Source organism: Sparus aurata, chromosome 15 (assembly GCF_900880675.1).
Source record: "Sparus aurata chromosome 15, fSpaAur1.1, whole genome shotgun sequence".
Classification (NCBI taxonomy): domain Eukaryota; kingdom Metazoa; phylum Chordata; class Actinopteri; order Spariformes; family Sparidae; genus Sparus; species Sparus aurata.
The window spans coordinates 4,428,556-4,451,587 of NC_044201.1; the positions used below are offsets into that span (position 1 = coordinate 4,428,556).

General features: G+C 42.3%; 1 protein-coding gene across 4 annotated transcripts in view; it reads right to left on the reverse strand.

Moving 5' to 3' along the window:
* The window catches only part of nt5c2a (5'-nucleotidase, cytosolic IIa), a 55,785-nt gene that overhangs the window by 23,311 nt on the left and 9,442 nt on the right, over positions 1-23,032 (reverse strand). For 3 of the 4 annotated variants that reach the window (XM_030441530.1, XM_030441529.1, XM_030441531.1), the window contains exons 2-6: positions 22,355-22,467; positions 17,285-17,358; positions 5,928-6,045; positions 5,687-5,782; positions 4,225-4,316 (exon numbers count right to left, since the gene is read on the reverse strand). In XM_030441530.1, coding sequence (XP_030297390.1) covers positions 4,225-4,316; positions 5,687-5,782; positions 5,928-6,045; positions 17,285-17,358; positions 22,355-22,455 — 481 coding nt within the window. In that variant the 5' untranslated portion in view covers positions 22,456-22,467. Of the gene's footprint in view, positions 1-4,224; positions 4,317-5,686; positions 5,783-5,927; positions 6,046-17,284; positions 17,359-22,354; positions 22,468-23,032 lie in introns of those variants that run through there. The other variant, XM_030441532.1, reaches the window with a different exon arrangement.

Here is a 23,032-nt window from a genome sequence, read left to right on the forward strand (position 1 = left end):
ATGGACATTGCAATGGCTCAAGATACATCATAGAGCAAATACTGCCCCACCTCTTAGTTGCAAAATCTGTAATTGGTGTCAATGCCGGCCGCGCTCTCTTAATTCCACGAATCACCCTCATACCATCTGACAACATCTTTCCATTCACCTTGCGATGGAAACAATTTCCAGTGAGACCCTGCTTTGCCATGACTGTGAATAAGTCACAGGGTCAGTCTTTACAACACGTTGGTGTTTTCTGCACAAGAGATTTCTTCAGCCGTGGACAATTCTATGTTGCTGCCAGCAGAGTTGGCAGATCAAACAGACTTCGCATACTTGCTCTAGACGAAGAAACAAAGAAAAAGCGTCACTTTCTGAGCAATGTCTTCTTTACAGAAGTGCTGACACAGTAAACACACTCTGACAACAAACCATTTAACACAGACCTCTGGAAGTTCATGTTTCAGCCCAGAAAAATGAACCTACCAGATTAAGTACGAGTAAATAAGCTGTTTGGACTACACTGTCAGCCATACAAATGATTCTGATTTAGGTACTACTCAACGTAAAGCTGTGTGTGTGTGTTTGTGTGTTTGTGTGTGTGTGTGTGTGTGTCTATGTGGGTAAGTACACGTGCGCCAGCCTGTATGTTCTTGCATGATGTGACGTGCATGATGATTCAATTACTCTCATTTTGTTACAAGCATGAATATTACATACACTACTCAGAATAAGTTAGGGATATTGTTATTTACATGAGCGCTTTTCCTATTTGGTCTGAATTTTAATGAAATAAGTAAAAGTTCCCTTTGATATTACTAATAATGAATGAGAAGAAACACCATTTTCATCAGTTTAATATTTATTACCCCAAAAATTTTGACAATAACAAGGATAGCCCCAGATAAAAATTGACAATGTCAGTAGCGGATGTTTCCACCATTTGCCGCAATGACAGCTTGACAGCGACGTGTCATGCTCCTCACTAGCCTCATGATGTTGTTCTGAGGCAATGCGTTCCACTCCTCCACAAGTGCTACACGCAGTTCTGCCAGGTAACGTGGGGGTGGGGTACGATCATCCAGTCTCTGCTTCAGCTGGTCCCAGACGTGCTCTATGGGGTTCAGGTCAGGGGACATTGCTGGCCATACCATATGAAGCACTCCGACTTCCTGAATTCGAGCTGTGACAATTCTGGCACGATGTGGTGGATCATTATCATCCATGAACAGAAAGTTGGGGGTGTGCTGGCGGAATTGGGGGATGATGATGGGTTCTATGATGTCTCTGAGGTAAGAACGTGCAGTGACTGAGCCATCTACAATAACCAAATCTGTTTTGCGCTGACTGGTGATGCTTGCCCAGACTGTTGCACCTCCTCCACCAAAGGGAACCCTGGGAACCATGTTGACCTTGGCGTATCGCTCACCTGGCCTTCTCCAGCAATGCTGACAACCATCATTTCTGTGTAAGGTGACCCGACACTCATCAGTGAACAGGACGGTAGACCACCGCTGCATTGTCCAGGTCACATGGTCTTGTGCCCACTGCAAACGTTCACGGTGGTGTCTTGGTGTCAGTGGAGTCACCTGCAACGGTCGTCTGGCATTCAAGCCAAAGCGGTGGAGTCGGTTTCGAATGGTTTGTCTGGAAACCCTAGTACCCCTCACATCTCATAACTGAGCCTGCAGCTGTGTGGCAGTTGCATAACGATGTCTGAGTGCATAGGTCCTTAGGTACTGGTCATCGTTGCAGTCTGTCACTCGTGGGGCTCCACTCCTGGGTCTGTCACGAACTCTGCCAGTAGTTCTGTGTCTTGATGCAAGTCTGCCGATGACACTTTGAGACACACCAAGTTCACGAGCAACATCTGACTGCCTGCCACCGACCCGTAGGCGTGCTATGGCCAGGTAGCGCTGCTCGTCCGTTAAGTGACGTCGTGTGTTCATGGCTGTTTGAATGATGAACTTGGAATGACTTACTGACAATACCAGCTTTTTATACCCACAGAATGTTGAAATTGATGCCACATTGAAAAGGGTTGTCTTTTAGTTTTTTGGTATTGGCCCCAATATGTAAGGCACACTGTACACAGTGAGACCATTATGTGGAAAACACAAAATGAGGTGTGTCTATCACCCCAATACAATTGCCTCCCTATCCCAAAACTCTCTGAAGTGAAACAAACACCGTATGTATGAAATCCACTGAGTCTCTCACAATATCCCTAACTTATTGTGAGTAGTGTATATTTAATCATTTACCATTTATGATTTAACTCACTGCATTACCCTTAATAACACTAACCCTCACCATAACTGAACAGACAATTTCTCATTCTAAAAAAATCATCACTGTGCTACAACAGCCGTCATTCTCTATCTACCTTCCCAATTTCTGTCTCAGAACGAATTATTCAAAACTTAACATGTTTGTTTAACCATACTAAGGGTTTGTGTTTAACACCAATGCAACAGCATTACCATGATGGATAACAAATTCATACTTACTACAATATTCGACCATACATACCCTTTACTTGTCCTCAAAACAGAAATCTAACCAGATTTAGCCTTCAAAACACTTTCAAATACCATCCTGTTGCATTAATGTCTTTGCTTTTTCCCAATGGCTAAATGAGCAAAAAAAGACACCGGTAGTGGTACTTTCACATTAGTGGAATGGGGTTCAACTCCCTACAGTGTCCTTGCTAAAAGCCAAAATATATGAAAACACAATAGTTATCCCACCTTCAAATACAACCTCATTTGGCCATCCATTAAAAAGCTACTTAACCTCCCACTTTTCTATAGCAATACATACGTCCTACGGGTACTGCACTAGTAATAAGAAAGCAAGAAATTACATAAATCAACTTTTGACAAGGCACTCTTCTTTTTTGAAAACCATTCCAGGTGACTACCTCATAAATCTGATTGAGAGAAAGCCAGAAATGTGCAAAGCTGTCATCAAAGGAAAGGGTGGCTACTTGACTGGTATTGTAAATGATCTGATCATACAGCTATTATGGAGATTTTCTTTTGTTTTTCCAAATAGTAAATCGACTTGCATTTCTATAGCACTTTTCTAGTCTACTGACTGCTCAAAGCGTTTTACAACACTTGTCACCCTCACCCATTCAAACACACATTCATACACTGATGGCGACGCTGCCATGCAAGGTGCCATCCTGCTCATGTGGAGCAATTTGGGGTTCAATATCTTGCCCAAGGATAGCTATCTATTTATTTGAAATTATTTAATAGGGCGACGCAGTTTAGCATAGTTCCAACACAAAGAATATAATCTGCTGCAGAGTTTAATAGCTATTGCTAATTTTCAACACTTGTCCAAAGGTGTGCTTTCACATGTAAAACATAAAACATACAGCTTTCATACTTCGACATGTAGCCAGGAGATCCGGGGAACTGAACTAGCGACCTTCTGATTGCTGAACAATTTTTGGACATTTAAAGTGTTTTGCACGTCTGAGTGACACATAATTGTAGGGATCGTCGACGCGTTATGAACATGTGCGATAAACACATCACAAAAGACTGCCTGACGCGATGAATAAGAAAAATCATTTTGTTTACATGCGGTATGCATGCAACTTGAGCATGCCAACATTTTGCCTATCAGACAGAGCCCTGGATACAAGGGCCAATTGCCAGGTTATGATGACTGAGGGAGGAGAGAAAAGCAATGAAAAAGTGGTCGACGAAGACCTTGTTGTGAAATAGGAAATAGAAATAGAAACAGCACTTCTGCTATATGGACTTATTTTTGAGGAAAGACGACGTGTTACAAACACAGGTACTGTGTAAAACATGCCAAGCAGTTGTTGCAACTTCTAGAGGAAACACAACCAACCTCCATCACCACCTGCAATAAAGACCTACACGACCAATTCGAAGACACCATTCAGTATTGTAACAGGGTTTATTAAAAATGGAATTTAAATGAATTTCTGCTCTGGTATCGTGGGTAATAAGGTTTTTTTTGTATTCAAATGTATAATTTGATGTACTTAATGTAAAACAAACCATCACAAGCCTGATCAGAAATGATGCCAAATGCCTGGTAGTTTAACTTGCTACTCATGCTCAATTGAATTCACCTTGAATACCTTAACCTGCTAGATATATAATTATATCATGATTTTATACTCAGCTTTAGTTTTCACTTCTTAGATTAAAAAAAGCTGTTTAGTTGACCAGAACTTTGGATTTGTTTTCTTACCAGGCAGGTTGAAGAGTGTGTTGAGGATGGAGAAGCGGTCTGTGTCACCACGTTGAATAAATTTGTTGGGGTACATCTCTCTGATATCAGGTCTGTGCAGAGTGAGTACACATACATACAAACAGAGGGTAACAAGTGACGAGGGAGGCAAAACCAGGAAACATAATTTTAATTATTTTGTATAGCATTACATTTTAATTACCTCCCTCTGCAGAGATCAGAAAATTATATCTTGCCACTCCTGTGCTTGTTAAATGTACTAGATAATACAGTATGGGTCTGCTCTCCAAGACAGTGTTCTATAACTGCCAACAGTGGGTAAAAACGTATTTAGCAAGTTTAAAGTAGGCCTATGAAATGATCTTGATTAAACTGTATGTATGATATATGTATGTATGTAGAAGACATAGAGGCTGCTTATAGGCAAGATGCCTTGACAGGCTCATATGTTAGCTACAGCGCTATTGTTAGACAGTGTCTAATATTTGATACCTTTAGTGTTTCCCTATAGTTTATTGTGATATTATAACCATGCCAGTGGCAGTGACCTTTTTTATTCCACGCATGCTTCTTCCTTTTCAAAATATGGCACATTCATTACTCAAAATGCAACTGAGTGACATCACTGAAGGCAGTTTATCAGATAACATGGAGCTTCCTCCGGAGCCACAAAAGGCTTTATACATATGTAGTAGTATTTCCCAAGACCTGTAAACACACTTTAACGACTAACATTGGAGAAGTTACCCTTTAAATGATGTCTTCCCACAGATTGTGGCCTAGGATCTAAATTTGTTGTATCCTGTTTAAAACAAAGAATCTTTTGAATCGTAGTTTTTCAGTTGTTACAGTGCTTCCCATGTTTGTGTATACTGTATAATAAATGTACTTTTATAACATTAATGTTATTTCTACAAAGTATGATGATGGTATAAATGTTGTGACACTTGTACTGTTCATGTGAAGTGTAATAAATGGATGATTTGTACAGCAAAAGGTGTTATGCAATTTATCAGTATGTGCAAATAACGTTAAGGTTTGGATTTTGTTTTTTGTTTCTTATGTCCTTTGTCAGTCCGATGCCTGATAAAGTGATGGACTGCAACACTTCTGGTTGTTTATAGACATTGACAGTGTTAAGTAGAAAATGGTATATTGTTTTTCCAGTCTACTGACCACTCACTTTACAACACTTATCAATTTCTGCCACTCTTACACATATTGCCCAAGTATACTTTGACACGTAGCCGGGATATCAACCCCAGATACCTGATAAGTGGAAGACCTACTCTACCTCCCGAGCCACAGCCAACCAATTCTATATCACAATTTTGTGGCTTGTGCTACAAAACAGTTGTGATATGCACACAAAAAATTAATGTACAGCCCCCTGTAAACTGCCTTTTTTAAAAAGTGATATGGTGGACTATAATGACAGCTCAGAACAAGTAGCGGGTCTTACCCTCTCACGAAGTTGAATCCGTGCACACACACTAGGATATTTCCATAGGAATCCACTTTAAGCAGGTTGCCATACATTGTGTCAAACACCAGACCTCTGAGAGGAAAGGAGACAGGTAAGAGAAGACAGAAAATCAGAGACAGAAAGCAGAGAGAGCACAATTTAAAAGACTGTGAAGGTTTGTTGTACTAGTATTCAAATATCAAGTCTGTTTAGAAACTGATTCAAAATGTGAACCAGCCTGGTGGGGAAGGAGGGGTCGTAGACAAAGTTGAGCAGCTCTTGTGGATATCCAATCGACACCAGGCGCTCCACTGTCAAGTCGAAGCCCAGCGACTCATACTCAGGAGATTTATACACTAGGCAGACAGGGAGACAAACAAATAAAGATGAATAAAACCTGACCCAACAGGAACTGTATACACATAGTTTCTCTAACATTAAATTACCTGCACCATGTAGCAATATCGTCAATTAACATTTTCTTGGAAAGCTACCAGAAAACATTTTTTTTCAAGCCAATCTTTATTACGATTTATAATTTTCAGGTCTGCATGAAATGTAGTTTTGACATCAGATTCTTCAAAGCCTCATAAATGGAGTTAACCCTTGTGTCAAATGTACAGTGCATCCAGAAATTGTTCACAGCACTTCACTTTTTCCACATTTTGTTATGGTGCAGCCTTATTCCAAAATTGATTAAATTAATTATTTTCCTCAAATTTCTACAAACAATACCCCATAATGTCAACGTGAAAGAAGTTTCTTTGAAAGCATGGCAAATGTATTAAAAATTCTCACATGTACATTAGTATTCACAGCCTTTACTATGACACTCAAAATTGAGCTCAGGTGCATCCTGTTTCTACTGATCATCCGTGAGATGTTTCTACAACTTGATTGGAGTCCACTTGTGGTAAATTCAGTTGATTGGACATGATTTGGAAAGGCACACACCTGTCTATATAAGGTCCCACAGTTGACAATGCATGTCAGACTACAAACCAAGGCATCAAGTCCAAGGAATTGTCTGCAGAACTCTGAGACAGGATTGTATCGAGGCACAGATCTGGGAAAAATCTGGGAAAAATTCTGCAGCATTGAAGGTCCCAGTGAGGACAGTGGCCTCTATCATCCATAAATAGAAGAAGATTGGAACCACCAGGATTCTTCCTAGAGCTGGCCGCCTGGCCAAACTGAGCGGTCAGGTGAGAAGAGCCTAAATCAGGGAGGTGACCAGGAACAAGATGGTAACTCTAACAGAGCTCCAGTGTTTCTTTGTGGAGAGAGGAGAACCTTCAAGACGGACAACCATCTCTGCAGCACTCCATCAAACAGGCCTGATTGGTGGAGTGCTGCAGAGATGGGCCAGACAGAAGCCACTCCTCAGTAAAAGGCACATAACAGCCCACTTGGAGTTTCTCAAAAGGCACCTGAAGGACTCTCAGATCATGAGAAACAAAATTCTCTGATCTCATGAAACAAAGATTGAACTCTTTGGCCTGAATGCCAAGCATTAAAATGGCTGTGCACCGACGATCCCCACCCAACCTGATGGAGGTTGAAAGGTCATGCAAAGAAGAATGTGAGAAACTGCCCAAAAATAGGTGTGCCAATCTTGTAGCATCATACTTAATGCTACTATAATTGTTGCCATAGGTGCTTTAACAAACTACTGAACAAAGGCTGTGAATACTTATGTACATGTTATATTTTCATTGTTTATTTTCTAATAAAGTTGCAAAGGTTCAAACTAACTTTTTTCACTTTGTCATTATGAGGTATTGTGTGTAGAATTTTGAGGAAAAAATGAATTTAATCAATTTCGGAATAAGGCTGTAACGTAACAAAATAAGGAAAAAGTGAAGTGCTGTGAATACTTTCCGGGTGCACTGTACTTTACTGCAAAAGCTGTCCATATACATATAACCACTGAAAACCAGTTCTTTGTTTCTAAGCCACATAACAGTCTTACAGATGATAATTGCACATATTGGTATTGGTTATTAAAAGAAACATTATTGCCCAAACCCTTGTTCACACCCCAATGCCCTCATCTTATCATGGTGTGTGAAATTACTGTCTTGACAGGCTTCATGCCAGGAATATCTCCACACACAGCTAGATGGCAGCAGCTTGGGTTACAGTTGTTACTCCAGAAACCAGGCAGATTACTGTAACCTCAAGCAGGGCACGTGAGACGAAGAGCCGAGACGCATGAGCCGCGTTCGGCCCATACTGTATAATTGTGTGGGTGAAAGAAATAAAAGAACCCGAAACCCCAACATGGTGTATGTGTGCGTGTGTGTAGGCAGGTGGTTCGTGCTTAAGAACCCACGGTAGCCTGGGAAAGGCCTACATTGGCGCCCAACTGGTCTTGACGGACCCACAGGGATGACGGAGCAACAGCAGCCCCAGCCAATCATGGCACTGGGTCAGATGCTGGGGGAGATTGCTGCCATGCACCAGGAGCAAGCGGCGCTGAACAGGCAGCAACTGGAGGCGCTCCGTGCACAGACGGAGGCGCAGACCCGGCTGCTGCAGACGATGCTGACTCGGCCGGGGGCAGCATCCCCCCTTCCTCACGGGCTCTCGGGGCCGTGCTGCACAAGCTGACGGCGGAGGATGACCCCCAGAGCTTCCTTGATATGTTCGAAGCGACGGCGGCGGCGTGCAGTTGCCCGGCCGCGGAGTGAGCCGTACAGCTGCTCCCCTTACTTTCGAGGGAGGCCCAGACTGCAGCCCTCGGCCTGCCGGCCTCCGCTCGAGGAAATTTCCAGCTTGTACGGAAAGCCGTCCTGGATCGGATGGGCTTCTCCCCAGAGGATCACCGCTGGCGGTTCCAAACCATCCGACTGGGGCGCGGTGGCCACCCCTTCACGTTTGCGCAGCGGCTGAAGGAAGCCGCGACCAGGTGGCTGAAGCCGGGGGAGGCGGCGTCGGAGAAAAAAATGCTGGAGCTGGTCGTGGTGGAGCAGTTTATAGAGGGGCTCCCGACGTGGACGTCGGAGTGGGTGCGGTGCCACCGACCGGCGGACCTGGCGGCAGCAGTGACCCTCACAGAGGATCACCTCGCAGTCCATGAAAAGGGCCCGCCGCTGGAGGGTCAACCTGCGACCAGGCAGGGACACGGCAGGGACACGGGATATGCGTGCGGTGCTCAGCGGTGACGCGAGGATGTCCGACGCTGCGGACGGGGAGGGGGAGCCGGTGGTGCCTTCGCAGGAGGCGCTGCAGGTTCCCGTTTTACACTCCATGGAAGATTTTCCACTCGAGCAGTCTCTGGAAGATACTCTACGCTTTGCCCTGGACCAAGTGATAAAAATTGATGGTCATTTGGTGTGCCCTGACGCCGCGCAAGCATATCCACACTTTGCATTGATTAGGGACAGATTATATAGAGTGAGTCGCGACACTCAGACAGGAAAGACAGGAATTACCCAGTTGCTGGTACCGAAAAGCCACCGGGAATCCGTCTTCCAGGTGGCTCATTATAACCTGATGGCTGGACAATTGGGGGGCGACAAAACACTTGACCGGATAACGGCCCGATTCTATTCGACGCTTCGAACAGGGGACTGGGGGCGGTGCTGTCCCAGCAGGTGCAGGGGGCCGACCGCCCGGTGCTGTACATTAGTCGAAAACTGTCAAAGAGGGAGTCTCGGTACAGCACCATCGAAACCCGACAAAGGAGTGCTTGGCAATCCGCTGGGCGGTCGGGGCTCTGCGGTATTACCTGCTGGGGCGGCCGTTCAGATCAGATCTGTTCAGATCACGCTCCACTCCAGTGGCTCCACCGCATGAAGGATGTAAACGGACGCATCACCCACTGGTACCTGGCTTTGCAGCCCTTTAAATTCAAGGGGGGGGGTGGAGTAGGTTCGGCCGGATGGCTCCCCGGCCTAAATCAGGTGGTGGAGGTATGTGGAGGTGAGCGTGGTCGGGGCGCGGCTGCAGGAGGAGAGAGAGGTGGAGAGCGCTCAGGAGAGCAGAGCCAGGTGAGTGATTGACAGAGCTGGCACCCAGTTACTTATCACTCACTTCCTTTAAATGCAGTAGCGGCTGGACCTCGGATGGCAGAGGAGTGGGAGACGCTCTGGAGAGCAGCCAGGCAGCAGTACGGCTGAGGAGAGCCGGAGGAAGAGCCGAGACACATGAGCCGCATTCGGCCCGTACTGTATAATTGTGTGGGTGAAAGAAATAAAAGAACCCGAAACCCCAGCACGGTGTATGTATGCATGTGTGTAGGCAGGTGGTTCGTGCTTAAGAACCCACGGTAGCCTGGGAAAGGGCTACAATGACCAAATCTGCTGTTTCGAAAGTATTCACACAGCAACCTGAATGATCAGTTTTGGTGATACAGAAAGTTGTGTTAATCAAATTTGCTTCAAATCATGGCCCCTTAACTTCTTCTGAGCAAATATGATTGATAACGGCTAATGACTTTTCTGCGCTTATTTTAATAGGTTTATTTGGTGCGCCCATTAGACTTGGCCACAAATATTACAATCAGAAAGTCTAACTGGCCAAGCATTGATCTAAAAAGAGCACATTATAACATGAGCATTAGTCACACATTAAGATAAACTGTGCAAACAGTTGTTTATAAAGTATGAAAAGCATGCCACAGTTGTGTCATTGTAATGATCTGGAAGAAAACACAAACTTTCACCTGCAGCTGAGAGAAAATTGGTCAGGATTGTAAAGAGTCAACCAAAAATCCACAATGAATCAGAAGCTGCTGAAAGACAATAGCCCCATTCACACTGCCGTTTGCATGCGGGGATCCTGCGCCCTCCTCTGTGGGAAAGTTTCAGATGCGGAGAGGGGGGAAAATTTCGCTCCGGCGCTGATCTGCCTCTGAAAGGTAGTGACCTCTTTCACACTGCCGTTTGCATCCGGGGATCCTGCGCCAATTCTCCGCACCCTCCCCTGTGTGAAAGTTTCAGATGCGGAGAGGGGGGAAATTTCGCTCCGGCGCTGATCCGCCTCTGGAGGTAGTATCAGGGCCGCATTATTGGTGAGCCTTCCCAGTGTGAACGATAATCCGGAGGCGCGGAGCGAGGGCGCGGCGGTCTGACTAGTCTGGTAACTGCACAGGTCCTTCACTCAACTAAATACAGAGAAATGTCCCACAAAGCAACGTTACAGGACCGAACAAAAGTAATGTAGTAACTGTAACTGTCTTTGGCAACTTATATGAGGAAAACAATACCACAGCTGTACATGGAGAAGCGTCTGTCTCCCCCATGTTCTACTGTCTCCTCACATTTCTGCCTGAAAACCAGCGTCTGTCACCGGCATAAAACTTTAACTCACCAAGTGTTTGTGATGAAATGAATCACCGCGATCGTCAGCCCTCCAGACCGAGACTTCAGGGAACTTTCCCCCCGAAAACAGCCTCCGTCCCGCGAGTCAGTGAGACAGTGTCCTGTTTACTGATGGTGATTATGCAATTATGTGATTTAGCGCGAAAAACGGAACTTAAATGGATATATACATAGATAGATAGATACTTTATTTATCCCGAGGGAAATTCAAGTGTCCAGTAGCATACAAAATACAAAACATACATTAGACATACATTAAACTAAAATTAAAAACCCTAACCTTAAGAATAGAATAAAAGATAAAATATAAAGTATTATATATATAATATATAAAATGAATATAAAATGAACAGTAGCTGCAGTAAACAGTGCAAAATGGTAGACAGTGCAAATGAAAGTGAAACCAGGGTATATACAGAAATTCTTAAGTTGAATTTAATACCTTTTAATACCTTTTTTAATACCTTCACAATATTTTTTAATAGATAGATAGAATAGATAGAATTACTTTAAGGATCCCAAACTGGGAAATTATTTTGTTACAGCAGTAGTGGGTCCGCAAATAAAACACTTTGTACATAACATAAATACAAGCCAATATATACATAGTTTATATATACAGTGCACAGTGTGCTATAAACAATAAACAATAATAATATATACAACAAAACAAAATATGCAAAATATACTATAACAATAATGATATATACAACAAAACAGTAGAGAGACCAGAGTTCTCTGTCAGGCAGAGGTGAGAGAGTTGTTGTATAAAGTGATGGATTGTGGCAGGAAAGATTTCCTGTATCTGTTGCTACGACAGCGAAGCTGAAGCAGTCTTCCGGGGAAGGTGCTCCGCTGTCTGACCAGTGTGAGGTGGAGAGGGTGGAGAGGATTATCCATGATGGATAACAGTTTTTTCAGTGTCCTCCTCTCCACCACAGCCTCCAGAGTGTCCTGTTTGCAGCCAATCACAGAGCCAGCCTTCCTGATCAGTTTGTTGAGTCTGTTGGTGTCGCTGACTCTGATGCTGCTTCCCCAACAAACCACAGCAAAGAAAAGTACACTGGCCACCACAGACTGATAAAAGATCTCCAACATCTTGCTGCACACGTTGAAGGATCTCAGCTTCCTCAGGAAGTAAAGTCTGCTCATCCCCTTCTTGTAAACAGCTTCAGTGTTAGATCTCCAGTCCAGTCTGTGGTTGATGGTAACACCCAGGTACTTGTAATCCTCCACTGCCTCCACATCCTTTCCCAGAATGCACAGAGGTTGGAAAGCCGTCTTCCTCTTCTTCCTGAAATCTATCACCATCTCTCTGGTCTTGCTGATGTTCAGCCGCAGGTGATTCTGTAAATAATCTGTAATTATTATCTATAATCTGTAGATAATACCAACACAATATTAATTCGGCTTCCTCAGCGTACTGATTATGATCCTCTTGTCTTCTAAATGCAACTAACAGTGGAGTTGCATTTTCATTGGAGTACAGGTGACGGCATATTTTATCACTTAGACTAGCACTGTGTTTGACCAGTGTGTTATGTTATAACTGTGTAGTGTCAGCATGACCTGCAGATTTCGTGTTCCCCACATGTTGCGGGTATCGACTGCAAAATCTGCGGTTCATGGAATTTGTCTCTCTGAGACCTTAACCAGTCTAATTTGCGCACTCATTCATCACAAAAACATATTTTCTGCCCGTTTTCGCCACTCTCCTGTCTTCAGACTTGGACTCATCCTCTGAGTTAAGATTTGACTCTGGCACACTCCTAGGCTTATCGGGGAGAAAATAACCCAGAGATGCCACCAGATTCATGTCCGGTGCGTTACTGCTTCTGCTTCGATCCAGTTTTCTACGTGAATCACCATCGGCGGAGATTTGGCAAACCACTGCTCTGAAGATAATGCGGAGACGCTGTGTAAAAAGGGCTAATGTATGACAATGTCCATAGTCAAGCATGTTGTGCATTGCCATAGGCTGAAAGCCTGAAAAGCCCTTGCTTTAGACACAGCATCTTAAAGCTCGATTGAACTTTGCTGCCGATCACATGAGCAAAAAAAAACAACTGCTGCAGGAAAACTGTGGTCAGATGAAACAAAACATTTGTTGTTGAGGTTTTGGAAGGGGCCATCTTTTGGATAGAAAATAGGAGAGATTTTATTTCTATCACTGTTCTAAGCCCTAAGCACCCATCTCAGCTTACATCTGATTGGCTGGCTGAAGCCACTTGTCTTGCCAAACATTACGGTTAGTGATAGACCGATACATCGGCCGGCCGATATTATCGGCAGATTTTTGCGTTTTTTACGTGTATCGGCATCGGCCGATGCGGGCTGCTGCGTTCACCGATCCGGCATTGTTTACAGACAGGCGTCCACAGGCAGCTCCGTGTTGCTGGAGACGCTGCAAGAAATGGCAGAGCAGAAAACCAATCCAGTGTGGCAGCATTTCACAGAGCACTGTTCTACCTCACCTGTTTTTAATATTTGTTAAATATTGTTACTTGTTCTTGTTCTACCTCGCCTTTTCTCAATAAATGTTCCTTTTTTTTTAAAATTTGTTATCATCATCATTGTGTCATTTTTATGATGTAAATTGAGGGAGTAAAAGTAGTATCGGCTCCAAATATTGGCTCAAGAAAATCGTCAGTCCGTATTGGTCATCGGCTAAGACTGAAGAAAAAAAATCGGCATCGGCCCTAAAAAATCCATATCGGTCGATCCCTAGTTACAGTTAACGAACACTTTGCGACTTTATTATGTTCAAGAATTGAGATATTTTGTGTCTTACGCCACTTTTCCAACAAAATAAGCAGGTCTACAAAGATTCTTTAAATGCGGGTAAACCTGCCAAAATTGCCTGTTGACCCCATTCTCACTTCCCGCAGGCAAGGCAGCCTTTCTTTGATTTTAATCTAAAGCACTGACATCACGTTTCACATCGGAAATGCACCGAAAACAGGCAATAACACCAGCTAAAGTAAAAACAAGCAAGCATTAGGCAGCATAGAGGCTAGTGATGATGGGTACTTCTCATTTCTCCTTAATTGTTGATGAAGGTTCTCAGTCATCCAGGTCATGCTCTGGATCTTTTAGAGGTTTTTACACAATCCAGTTTGGATAGCCACAGGTTTTCAGTGCTCCCCTGATGAGCTTCTGTTTGTTCTCCTTCTCCTCTGTCTTTATGGGCACAGTCTCAGCCCAATGGTTTAGAGCAGTGGTTCCCAACCTTTTTTCCTTGAAGCCCCCCTTGCCTGTGTCCAAGACAAGCCAGGCCCCCCCAACCCGCATGCACTAAAAGAATAAAGTGGTTAATTACAAACTTTTATTTGCAAAAATAAACAACAGCTATATTCTCCTAGTTTTACAATGTATATAGATGCATTTCATCCTTTTTGTTTCATCAGGTGTATCACACACACACACACACACACACACACACACACGCGACCAGAATAGGCCTACCAGAGAGCAGAATAGGCCTACCTCATAGGGGTGTTGGTAATAAACAGCTTAATGAATTTAAAATGTGGACCAAGAAATATGTTTCAATTTGGATTATAGAGAGTTTTGATTGGGTGTGTTACTGGGACTTTATGCAGTCCAGGGTATAATTGGCCATTCTGACTATTTTTGATTTTACCATTATATTTCACCTTAAAAACTATTTACCTTGCCTTGTTTGGTGTCATTATTTTCAGCACAACTTCACATGTGTGACTGTACAGTTATTTTTTCATTTTGACACACATCTCTCAACTCTCTCACCGTCACTGTCGGTCCCTCCACAACTTCCTCCTGTCCCCCAGCAACCAAATCACGTGTCTTGACATATAATTTTGTGATTGGCTGGTGTGGTGCCTTTTTCCACCAATAGGAACGTGTTTTTTCGCTCACACACTTTTCCTGCTTCCGACACTTTCGTGAGAGAAGTCCGTTTTGACCGTCTCTTCCTGCACCAAACGCACACCAAACGCGCAGCAAACGTGAGGGTAATGTTAACGAAAAAGCATGCCATACATTATTTATCATAAGTCCGGTTTTACTTGGCCTATCAACACAATTTAAAACTGGTACACAGCTTGAAGGCTGCTCCAACACATAAGTCGGACCAAGACTCACTGAGGCTCCGTCTTACTGCTACGTCATCTTAAATAGGTCACGTGATTTTGATGTGCCGGCGCGTCAATCGACCTCAGAGGGTTGCACAAATATAACTTTAACCTCACAACCTCAGAACAGACAAAGTTGTGCGCCCCCCCTGTGATCTCTGGCGCCCCCCAGGTTGGGAACCACTGGTTTAGAGTTCTGATTACCCCCAGCTTGTGCTCCAGTGGGTGATCAGAGTTGAACAGAGCGTATTGATCTGTGTGTGTATGTTTTCTGTACTGTCTCTTCTGACATCTTCCCACGTAAACTGTTATTGTCTACAGCCTATGTTCTGTGAAGGCTTCCACATCCCTTGTTCTGATTTTGAACCAGGTGTTGTCCACATACCTGAAGCAGTGGCTAGGAGCAGTTCCTGTGAATGTAATAAAGTCTCTGCTCTCAACTTCTTCCATGTCACTGTTGGCCACTATTTCGGACACTGGTGAGCAGCGGGTACATTCAAGTACAAATACAATCACAATACAACGGCAGTTATAAGGACAATAAAAAAACACTACATACAATAAAATGCTTAAAGTGAAACTCTCGCCAAAAAGCAACCGAGGCTTTATTTGTGATTGAATATGAGTCAAACCTTCGTGTAAATGCCTAATTACAAAGAAAGAGGCACTTTTAAGATTTACCGTAGTTTCATTTTCGGGCAAGCTAATTTTCAATGGAGTGCAGGGGCACTCTGACGCTAGCATCAAAAACGCTATTTTTAAAACACTAAGAAGGCTCGATACAACATGAAACTTTGCTCGTAGTATCACCAGGGTCTCTACACATGAACACGAGCATTGACAACATTGTTTGTGTATGCAGAGTTTACTAAAAAGAAGGTTTTTGGACATTAACAAAATAGTGGCATATTTCTCTGATTAGTAACCTTTCTAGAGAAAAATATGATTCTCCCCAGACATTCTGTCTTCATATGACAGGAGGTTGTATGTATCCTGTATAAACGTTAAGTTCTGGATAAGGGCAAAGTGATGTCTGCTCTATGGGCTTATATCTCACGGTCTCTGCAACCTAGTGATTCAAAGCTACTGTAGATATGTCTACAGAACAGATGTCTAATGAAGCAATCTTCATTCCTGTAGATTACCACTCAAATAAAGTCAACTGCCTGGTTTGACTATCTGAATTCATCCTAATTTCAATGAAAGATCTCTTGGATTTAGTATCTCACACACGTCCCTCCTCTGCCCCTGTGGATATAATCTCAGCTAAATTTCTTAAAGATGTCCTCCCAGCAATTATCCTCTGTCTTCTCACTATTAAAAGCCTCTCTCTCCTCAGGCTGCATACCTGATTACTTTAAGACAGTGAGTGTTTTCCCTTTTCGTAATAAAACCCACCTTGGATACCACCGTTTCACTTCACTACAGATAAGACAGATTTCCAAGCTTCCTTTTATTTTAAAAGTTCTTGAGGCGCTAAATTGAGGTGAAAATGGCCAAGGGACATTTAACCACATTTAAGAGTTACTGTTTGTATATTTTTGACCCATCAGATTTGGTCACATTTTCAGAAGACTTATAATAAATAAATGATTGAATCAAACTTTATGAATACTGTTTTTGATCAATTAGTGTATATTCCAAACATTCAATCACAGAAAAGAATGAGAGTTGGAGAAATTAGAACACAAGACAGCCCGATTAACATGTTCTTTACAAGTGTATGTAAAATTCTGACCATGACTGTATATACAGTATGTTTAGTGGTCCTTATTCATCATCCAAGTCTTTTAAGTAGTTCAATAAATCATTTTGATTAAGTTGTTACTAATTAATTAATCAATTGAGGTGGTGCCCCTTCTAACAAGTATTATTTGATATATATGGTGCATGAATGCTACATGAACACATTTCCAAATTGAATTTTAGAATAATGGAATTAGTGAAAATATTGCCAAATGTGTTCCAATTCACAGATTCCAGGAGGGACTGAGAAAATTCCACTGTCATGTTTGCAACAAATTCCACCTCATTCAGTAAACTGTGTTAGTGAGAACAAATGAGACAATCAGTGCTTGGATGCTCAGGGTGTACACTTTCACCTTTTTGTATTTATCAAGGCTCATATTTAGTATTAAGGCTCAGATTGCACTTACCTGCCAGAGTGTAATCCATATCAAAACCAAAACACTTGATCTTCTCCATGGCCAAACTTCGGTTGACAAACACTCTGGGAGGGGAAAACAATGTGTGGTCAAGCAGTGCAGGACAGTAGGCAGTTAACACTACATGTTGCCATGTTTAGACCTCCTACAACACACATCTAATTCAAAGTGGGTCGCAGACAAAGCAGACTAGCCTAACATGTTTCTGTACATTTTCTATTTTTCAAATTTAAAAAGGATCAGAGTGAGACCTACAGGAGAAAAGTAGAGCAGCAGAGACAGAGCTGCATAATTGAAAATTCAGTCATTATTCACTCTGTGCCTAATATAAAGTCAGTTAAAGTTTTGTAGTCCACAAAATATTTCAGGAGCTTCAGAGTAAAACAGTGTTGCAGCATTCTCCTAAAAAACTAAAGTACATAGGGACTTGTGTTAAACTAAGGCTGTCAGGCAATTAAACAAAATATTCTAATTAATTACACGCTTTGTGAACACACACACACACACGCCCAGTAATTGGTATAAGCATTTAAACATATTTTATTGTAAATAGATTTTGGTAAATGAGTGAATCAATGAATAAATGGACATTCACAAGTGTGTTCCCTGCTACACCCAAGTGGCTGCAATTGCAGTCTTGCAGTGAAACAAATCAAATGGGTGTTTCAAAAACCTGAATTTTCTATATTTTCGTATATTTTTCAGTCAGACTTTTTTTCCATCTCAATCAGATCAAGCCTTTATTCTCTAGGAGGGATAAAGGTCTAAAAAAACATTTGCAGATAACATTTACATAAATAATCACTTTGCATCTTTTATGGAGCACACACTCCCTTTATAATGAGGCAACAACCTGATTCAAAACACTGTATCAAAATCTATTTTATTGTTTTCAATTATGACCTTTGTATCATCTGAATATATCTGAATATCAAATCTGCCAGGGAGCCAGATCTTGTTGTGGAGTTGCCAGAGGTGCTGTGGGTGGAAGTGATGGAGAGGATCCATCAAGGTTCAAGTAATGCAAGATTGGAATTGATCCAGTTTAAAGTTATGCATATATTACACTATTCTATAGATAAAACAATAAACAAATTAACAAACTATATCCTAATGTTACTTGTGACAGATACAATATAGCAAAAGGTAATCCAAGCCTTACTTTCTGGTCTTTTAGTTAAGATACAGGATACAGGATATCTTTAGTTGGTACTGTAAAATGTATGATCTAAATATTGAATCGATGCATTGATGCTTTTTTGTTTTTTCAGAGGTCTCTTTCACATGCCACATACGGCAGATGTTCGGTATGTGAGTGGCAAAGACAATATTCACAAAAGGAATTAAATTGTTATTAGTGCTACTAGTAGGGATACTGGGATACATCTTGAAAGGCTCCGTAGCAGCTCACATGTGTTTAGTAGTATCCATGAAATTAAATAAAAATATCTAGGGTTTGTCTTTTGTTGTTGTTGTTGTCCTTCGGTTTTATATGAGGGGTATGTGTATTTGGAAGTTGGTTTGTAGTTGTCATTTTATTTGGTCTGTATGATGAAAATTACATATAGTTGTGAACCCACTTCAGACAGAATGCACGCCAACACTTTAACGTTACTGTTAAGGTTTTGGCTTAGTGTACATGTGAAGAGTGTAGACATATTTGTTTGATCACTGCTCCTCCTTCTTTCACCCACAGATACTTAGTGCATGTTTACTCCCCTCATTCAAACTAAGGGCACAGGCAAGTTCAATAACTTGTAAAATAAATATCTCCAACAAAGACAAATCCATCTATTGTCAAGCATGGATGCTAGTAACAGCTCAGCTAACAGGTCTCTCTCAAGGGAGGAGACACCACCAAACAAAACATGTGTTATGTTCGAGGAACTGTGCAAAGAGATGACCAAGTCAGTCCTGTGTGGTATTAACAAACACTTTTGCACTTCTGAAGTCAACTTTTAGTACCTCATCGCAGCACAGGCTGACCTGCAGGCCCGTTTGGTTAACCAGGAGCAAACCGCGAGTGACCTTGAAGCACACATAAAAGAGCTGGAAGCTTAGTACTCAAGAGTTAGCAAAGCATAACAGCCACCTCCAGTCCAAACTGCTGGATTTAAGAGCTCCACTCCTGTAGGCCCCATATTGAGATTGTGGGAATACAACAGGAGGAGGAGCAGGGTAAACCCACTGGGTCCATCTCCAGACTGAACCCCAGGTGCCAAGCCAAGCATTTTCCTTGCACACCTTCTACAGTCTGGGAAACATTGGTAGAGGTCATTCGTAGCCACATAATTTCATATGAATCCTCGGCCATCCTCGGACCATATGTGCATTATGTAGTCAACATAGCTAACGTTAGCTAGCTTTTGTTGCTGTAATATGTATTCACCCAACACTAAGGTTAGTAGTTTGTAGCTGAGGTTAACTAGATAGATAGCTAAAATAGCAGACTTCTGCCATATGAGGCATATTTCCTGTTTACACACAGGCCAACGTTTACACGTACTGTGGATCTAATCCATAAAGCAGTGTTCACACATGCACTGCTACCCTAGGCTGTTTGGATGAGCTGTATGTAAGGGGTGGACTAATTCTTGTGTGCTACACATGTGAAAGGCCAAGTCCAAGGAGATCTTGGGAAGATTGCATATATCTGTGAATATAGTTTGCATTGTATTTGTGAGCTGACGTTGTTAGATGGTATTTATGTGACGTTCATTCATTTGGCCTTTTAAACCAGAAGTTTTACAAATGTGCTGATGTATACTATTTCTGTGTCCTATAGTTATGAGGGGGATGCATCAACTTCCAAGACTCAGTCACAACAGAAACATGTCTTGATGTTTACACTATTTCTGCTGAGTTTCTCTCTCTCAAGTGAGTGTAAATTGATATTGGTAGCAACATGGATCAGGCCACTGTTATTCATGTAATATGTGTCTCTGATGGATACATTTCATAAATACATTTGTCCTTCTTTCAAATCAAGTTGGTTCGCTTTATGTGCATGAATGTGCTCCTTAGCAGGGAAACAATTAAAAAAGGAATGGCATCATTTCATGAGCTGCACCAGGAAAATGCTTCAAGTACTGGTCCTACCAGTCACATGTTAGCCTACTGCTTGAGACTATTGCATATTAGTAAGCTGTTTACTTTTTTTTAAAGAAAATGGACTTTACATTTCAATTTATTATCTGACTGTCACCTGACCACAGTTGAATGTTTAAAAGAGAATGCACCTGACAAACCCTATAAATAAAGCTTCCCTTCACCCACCTAACTCCACTACTTCTACTACACACTACGCACTAAAATTAATAGAAATAATTGGAATGTGAAACTATGTAAATAATTCTATAAGTGACATTTTGATAACATCCCAAAAAGTAGAATTACTAAATATGAAATGACTGTTAATGGCACAATTCTGATGTAGCAGTGGATATTGCTGGTGGTTTTCAGGAATATTTGTCACTGCATACAATGCAACTCAAGTGGTGGTGCTAAGCTAGAACTGGTAAATATCTGACATTATTGCTTAAGAATTACTGAAACTGGGGTGCTCCAGTGGTAAAGTTGGTAAAGCCTGCACCCCATGTGCGGAGGCTATGTCCTCACTGCAGTGGCAGGATTTAGGTCAGGGAAAGAGGGCCAGTCAATGACATCAGTGCCTTTGTCATTTACACTCTGGCCACATGAGGCCAGTCATTAACCAACACCAGGAGGAACCCAGGGCCCAGTGCACCAGTGTAAGGTCCGAAAATTGCCCTAAGGATTTCACCCGAGTAGCTTACAGCAGTCAGGGTACCATTGGCTATGACATTGGGGTCTGTGTGACACTCCAAGGATATGCAGGTCATGTGGATATTGGCAGGCTTATTAGTTAATATAGGCACTTGTTCCTTTCTCATTGTCAGAGAGAGAGAGAGAGGGTGCGCTGGGTCGCTGTATTTTTTGTAGACCGCTATTTTTCTTTGATCACTGTGATTACTTTGACTATGAGTTTGTGTATTTTATCATGAGATGATCACTGTTTTTCATTAATAAAAAGGCTAAACTTATATTCGAATATCAGTGACTTCCTTTAGGAAGCACTTCAGACAATCAGGCCCAACCTTAGTCTCTCAGTGATTCTTTGTTAATTTAAGTCGCTACAGGCAGCATAATGTTCACCATGGCAATTCCAGACTATTTCACACCTGTCACATGTGCTCAGTTGAACCTACTCTCATCTGTGAAGAGAACGGGACACCAGTGGCAGACCTGCCAATTCTGGTGTTCTCTCACTAATGCCAATCGAGCTGCATGGTGCTAGGCTGTGAGCACAGGTAAAACTAGAGGACATTGGGCCCTCATAGATTCTGACAGTTTGGTCAGAAACATTCCAGGTAGCGCTCCTCCTGTTCCTCCCTGCACAAAGACGCAGATATTGGTCCTGCAGCTGGGTTGATGCTTTGCTGCTGTCTTGTAGAGCTCTCCTTGTGTAACAGCCAGTTTACTGGTATCTCCTCCATGCTTTTGAGACTGTGCTAGGAGATACAGCAAACCTTCACATATGGATGTGCCATCCTGGAGGAGCTTGACTACCTGTGCAACCTCATTGGGCTGCAGGACCACATCATGCTATCAGTTGTGCCAAGGACACTGACAGAACACAAAACTAGGCAAAAAATAAGTCAGGAAGGAAGGATAGAGCAATTGTCTGTGGCCACTACATATCCTACATATCTATCCTAAACCTACATCTTCAAAAAAAGACTCTTGGTGCCACAACCTCGAACCCACAGGGAGTCAGCCTAAACCTGATCAGCCTCAACAACATGAATCTTAACAATTTTAAGATGAAAGCTCATTTAAATCTTGAGGTTTTGTTGAACTGTGGCATAAATGATTCGCCATAAAAAACAGACATTGTTGTAACTCTGCTGAACATGTGGCCCTTGTAACGGTAGTCTGCTGGACAAAAAAAGGGAGGGAGATATGTGGGACTGAGTATAAGACTGGTGCATGTTTAAGACTTCAGCAGCACTTTTTCCAAGTTGCAGTCTAACAAAGACGCACCTGTGGTGAGCTTCACGTCGATACTTCTTCATTGCCACACCGTCCATGTTGGCTGGTAGGTCAGCATATTTCTGCAGGCGGTCACTCCACGAAGTTGTCATCTTTAACTGTTTCTGGAAGGAGAAGATGGACCACACTTTATCAGTCAGGTAGTGTGACTCTCACCCACTATAGATTTCTATTCAGTCCACTCACAGGATGTGACATGATGAGACAATATCATGAATAAACTGAGAAGTAACAGAATTAAAAGTTGGGAAACTGAAGTAAATTCACCGGCAACATAAAAATGTATTTGATCGCTGAACTACACAATAGATTCACAAGTCTGCTGTTGCTCAAATGATAATGGGCACAACAGGAAAATCACAGGAGATATACACTAATCCAGGGAAGTAGTGAAGTAGACAAGTCTAAATGCAAGCTGTCCTAAAAACTAACTACTATTTTCATCTTTCACTTCTACTTTCTATGTAATGCTACATTTGACAATGATGCTAAGGAAATGGGGAAGAACCTAGTCAGTCGTCAGCCTCTTAAACTGTCGTGACAGCTACAACCTACTTCATGCAGAGTGGCCTTGTCTGAGACCATACACTTCACAATGGACTGCAAACGACCAAGATTCTCGCCGGAAGTTCTTTGTTTCTTATTATGGATGGTATTTTTAAGGATCTG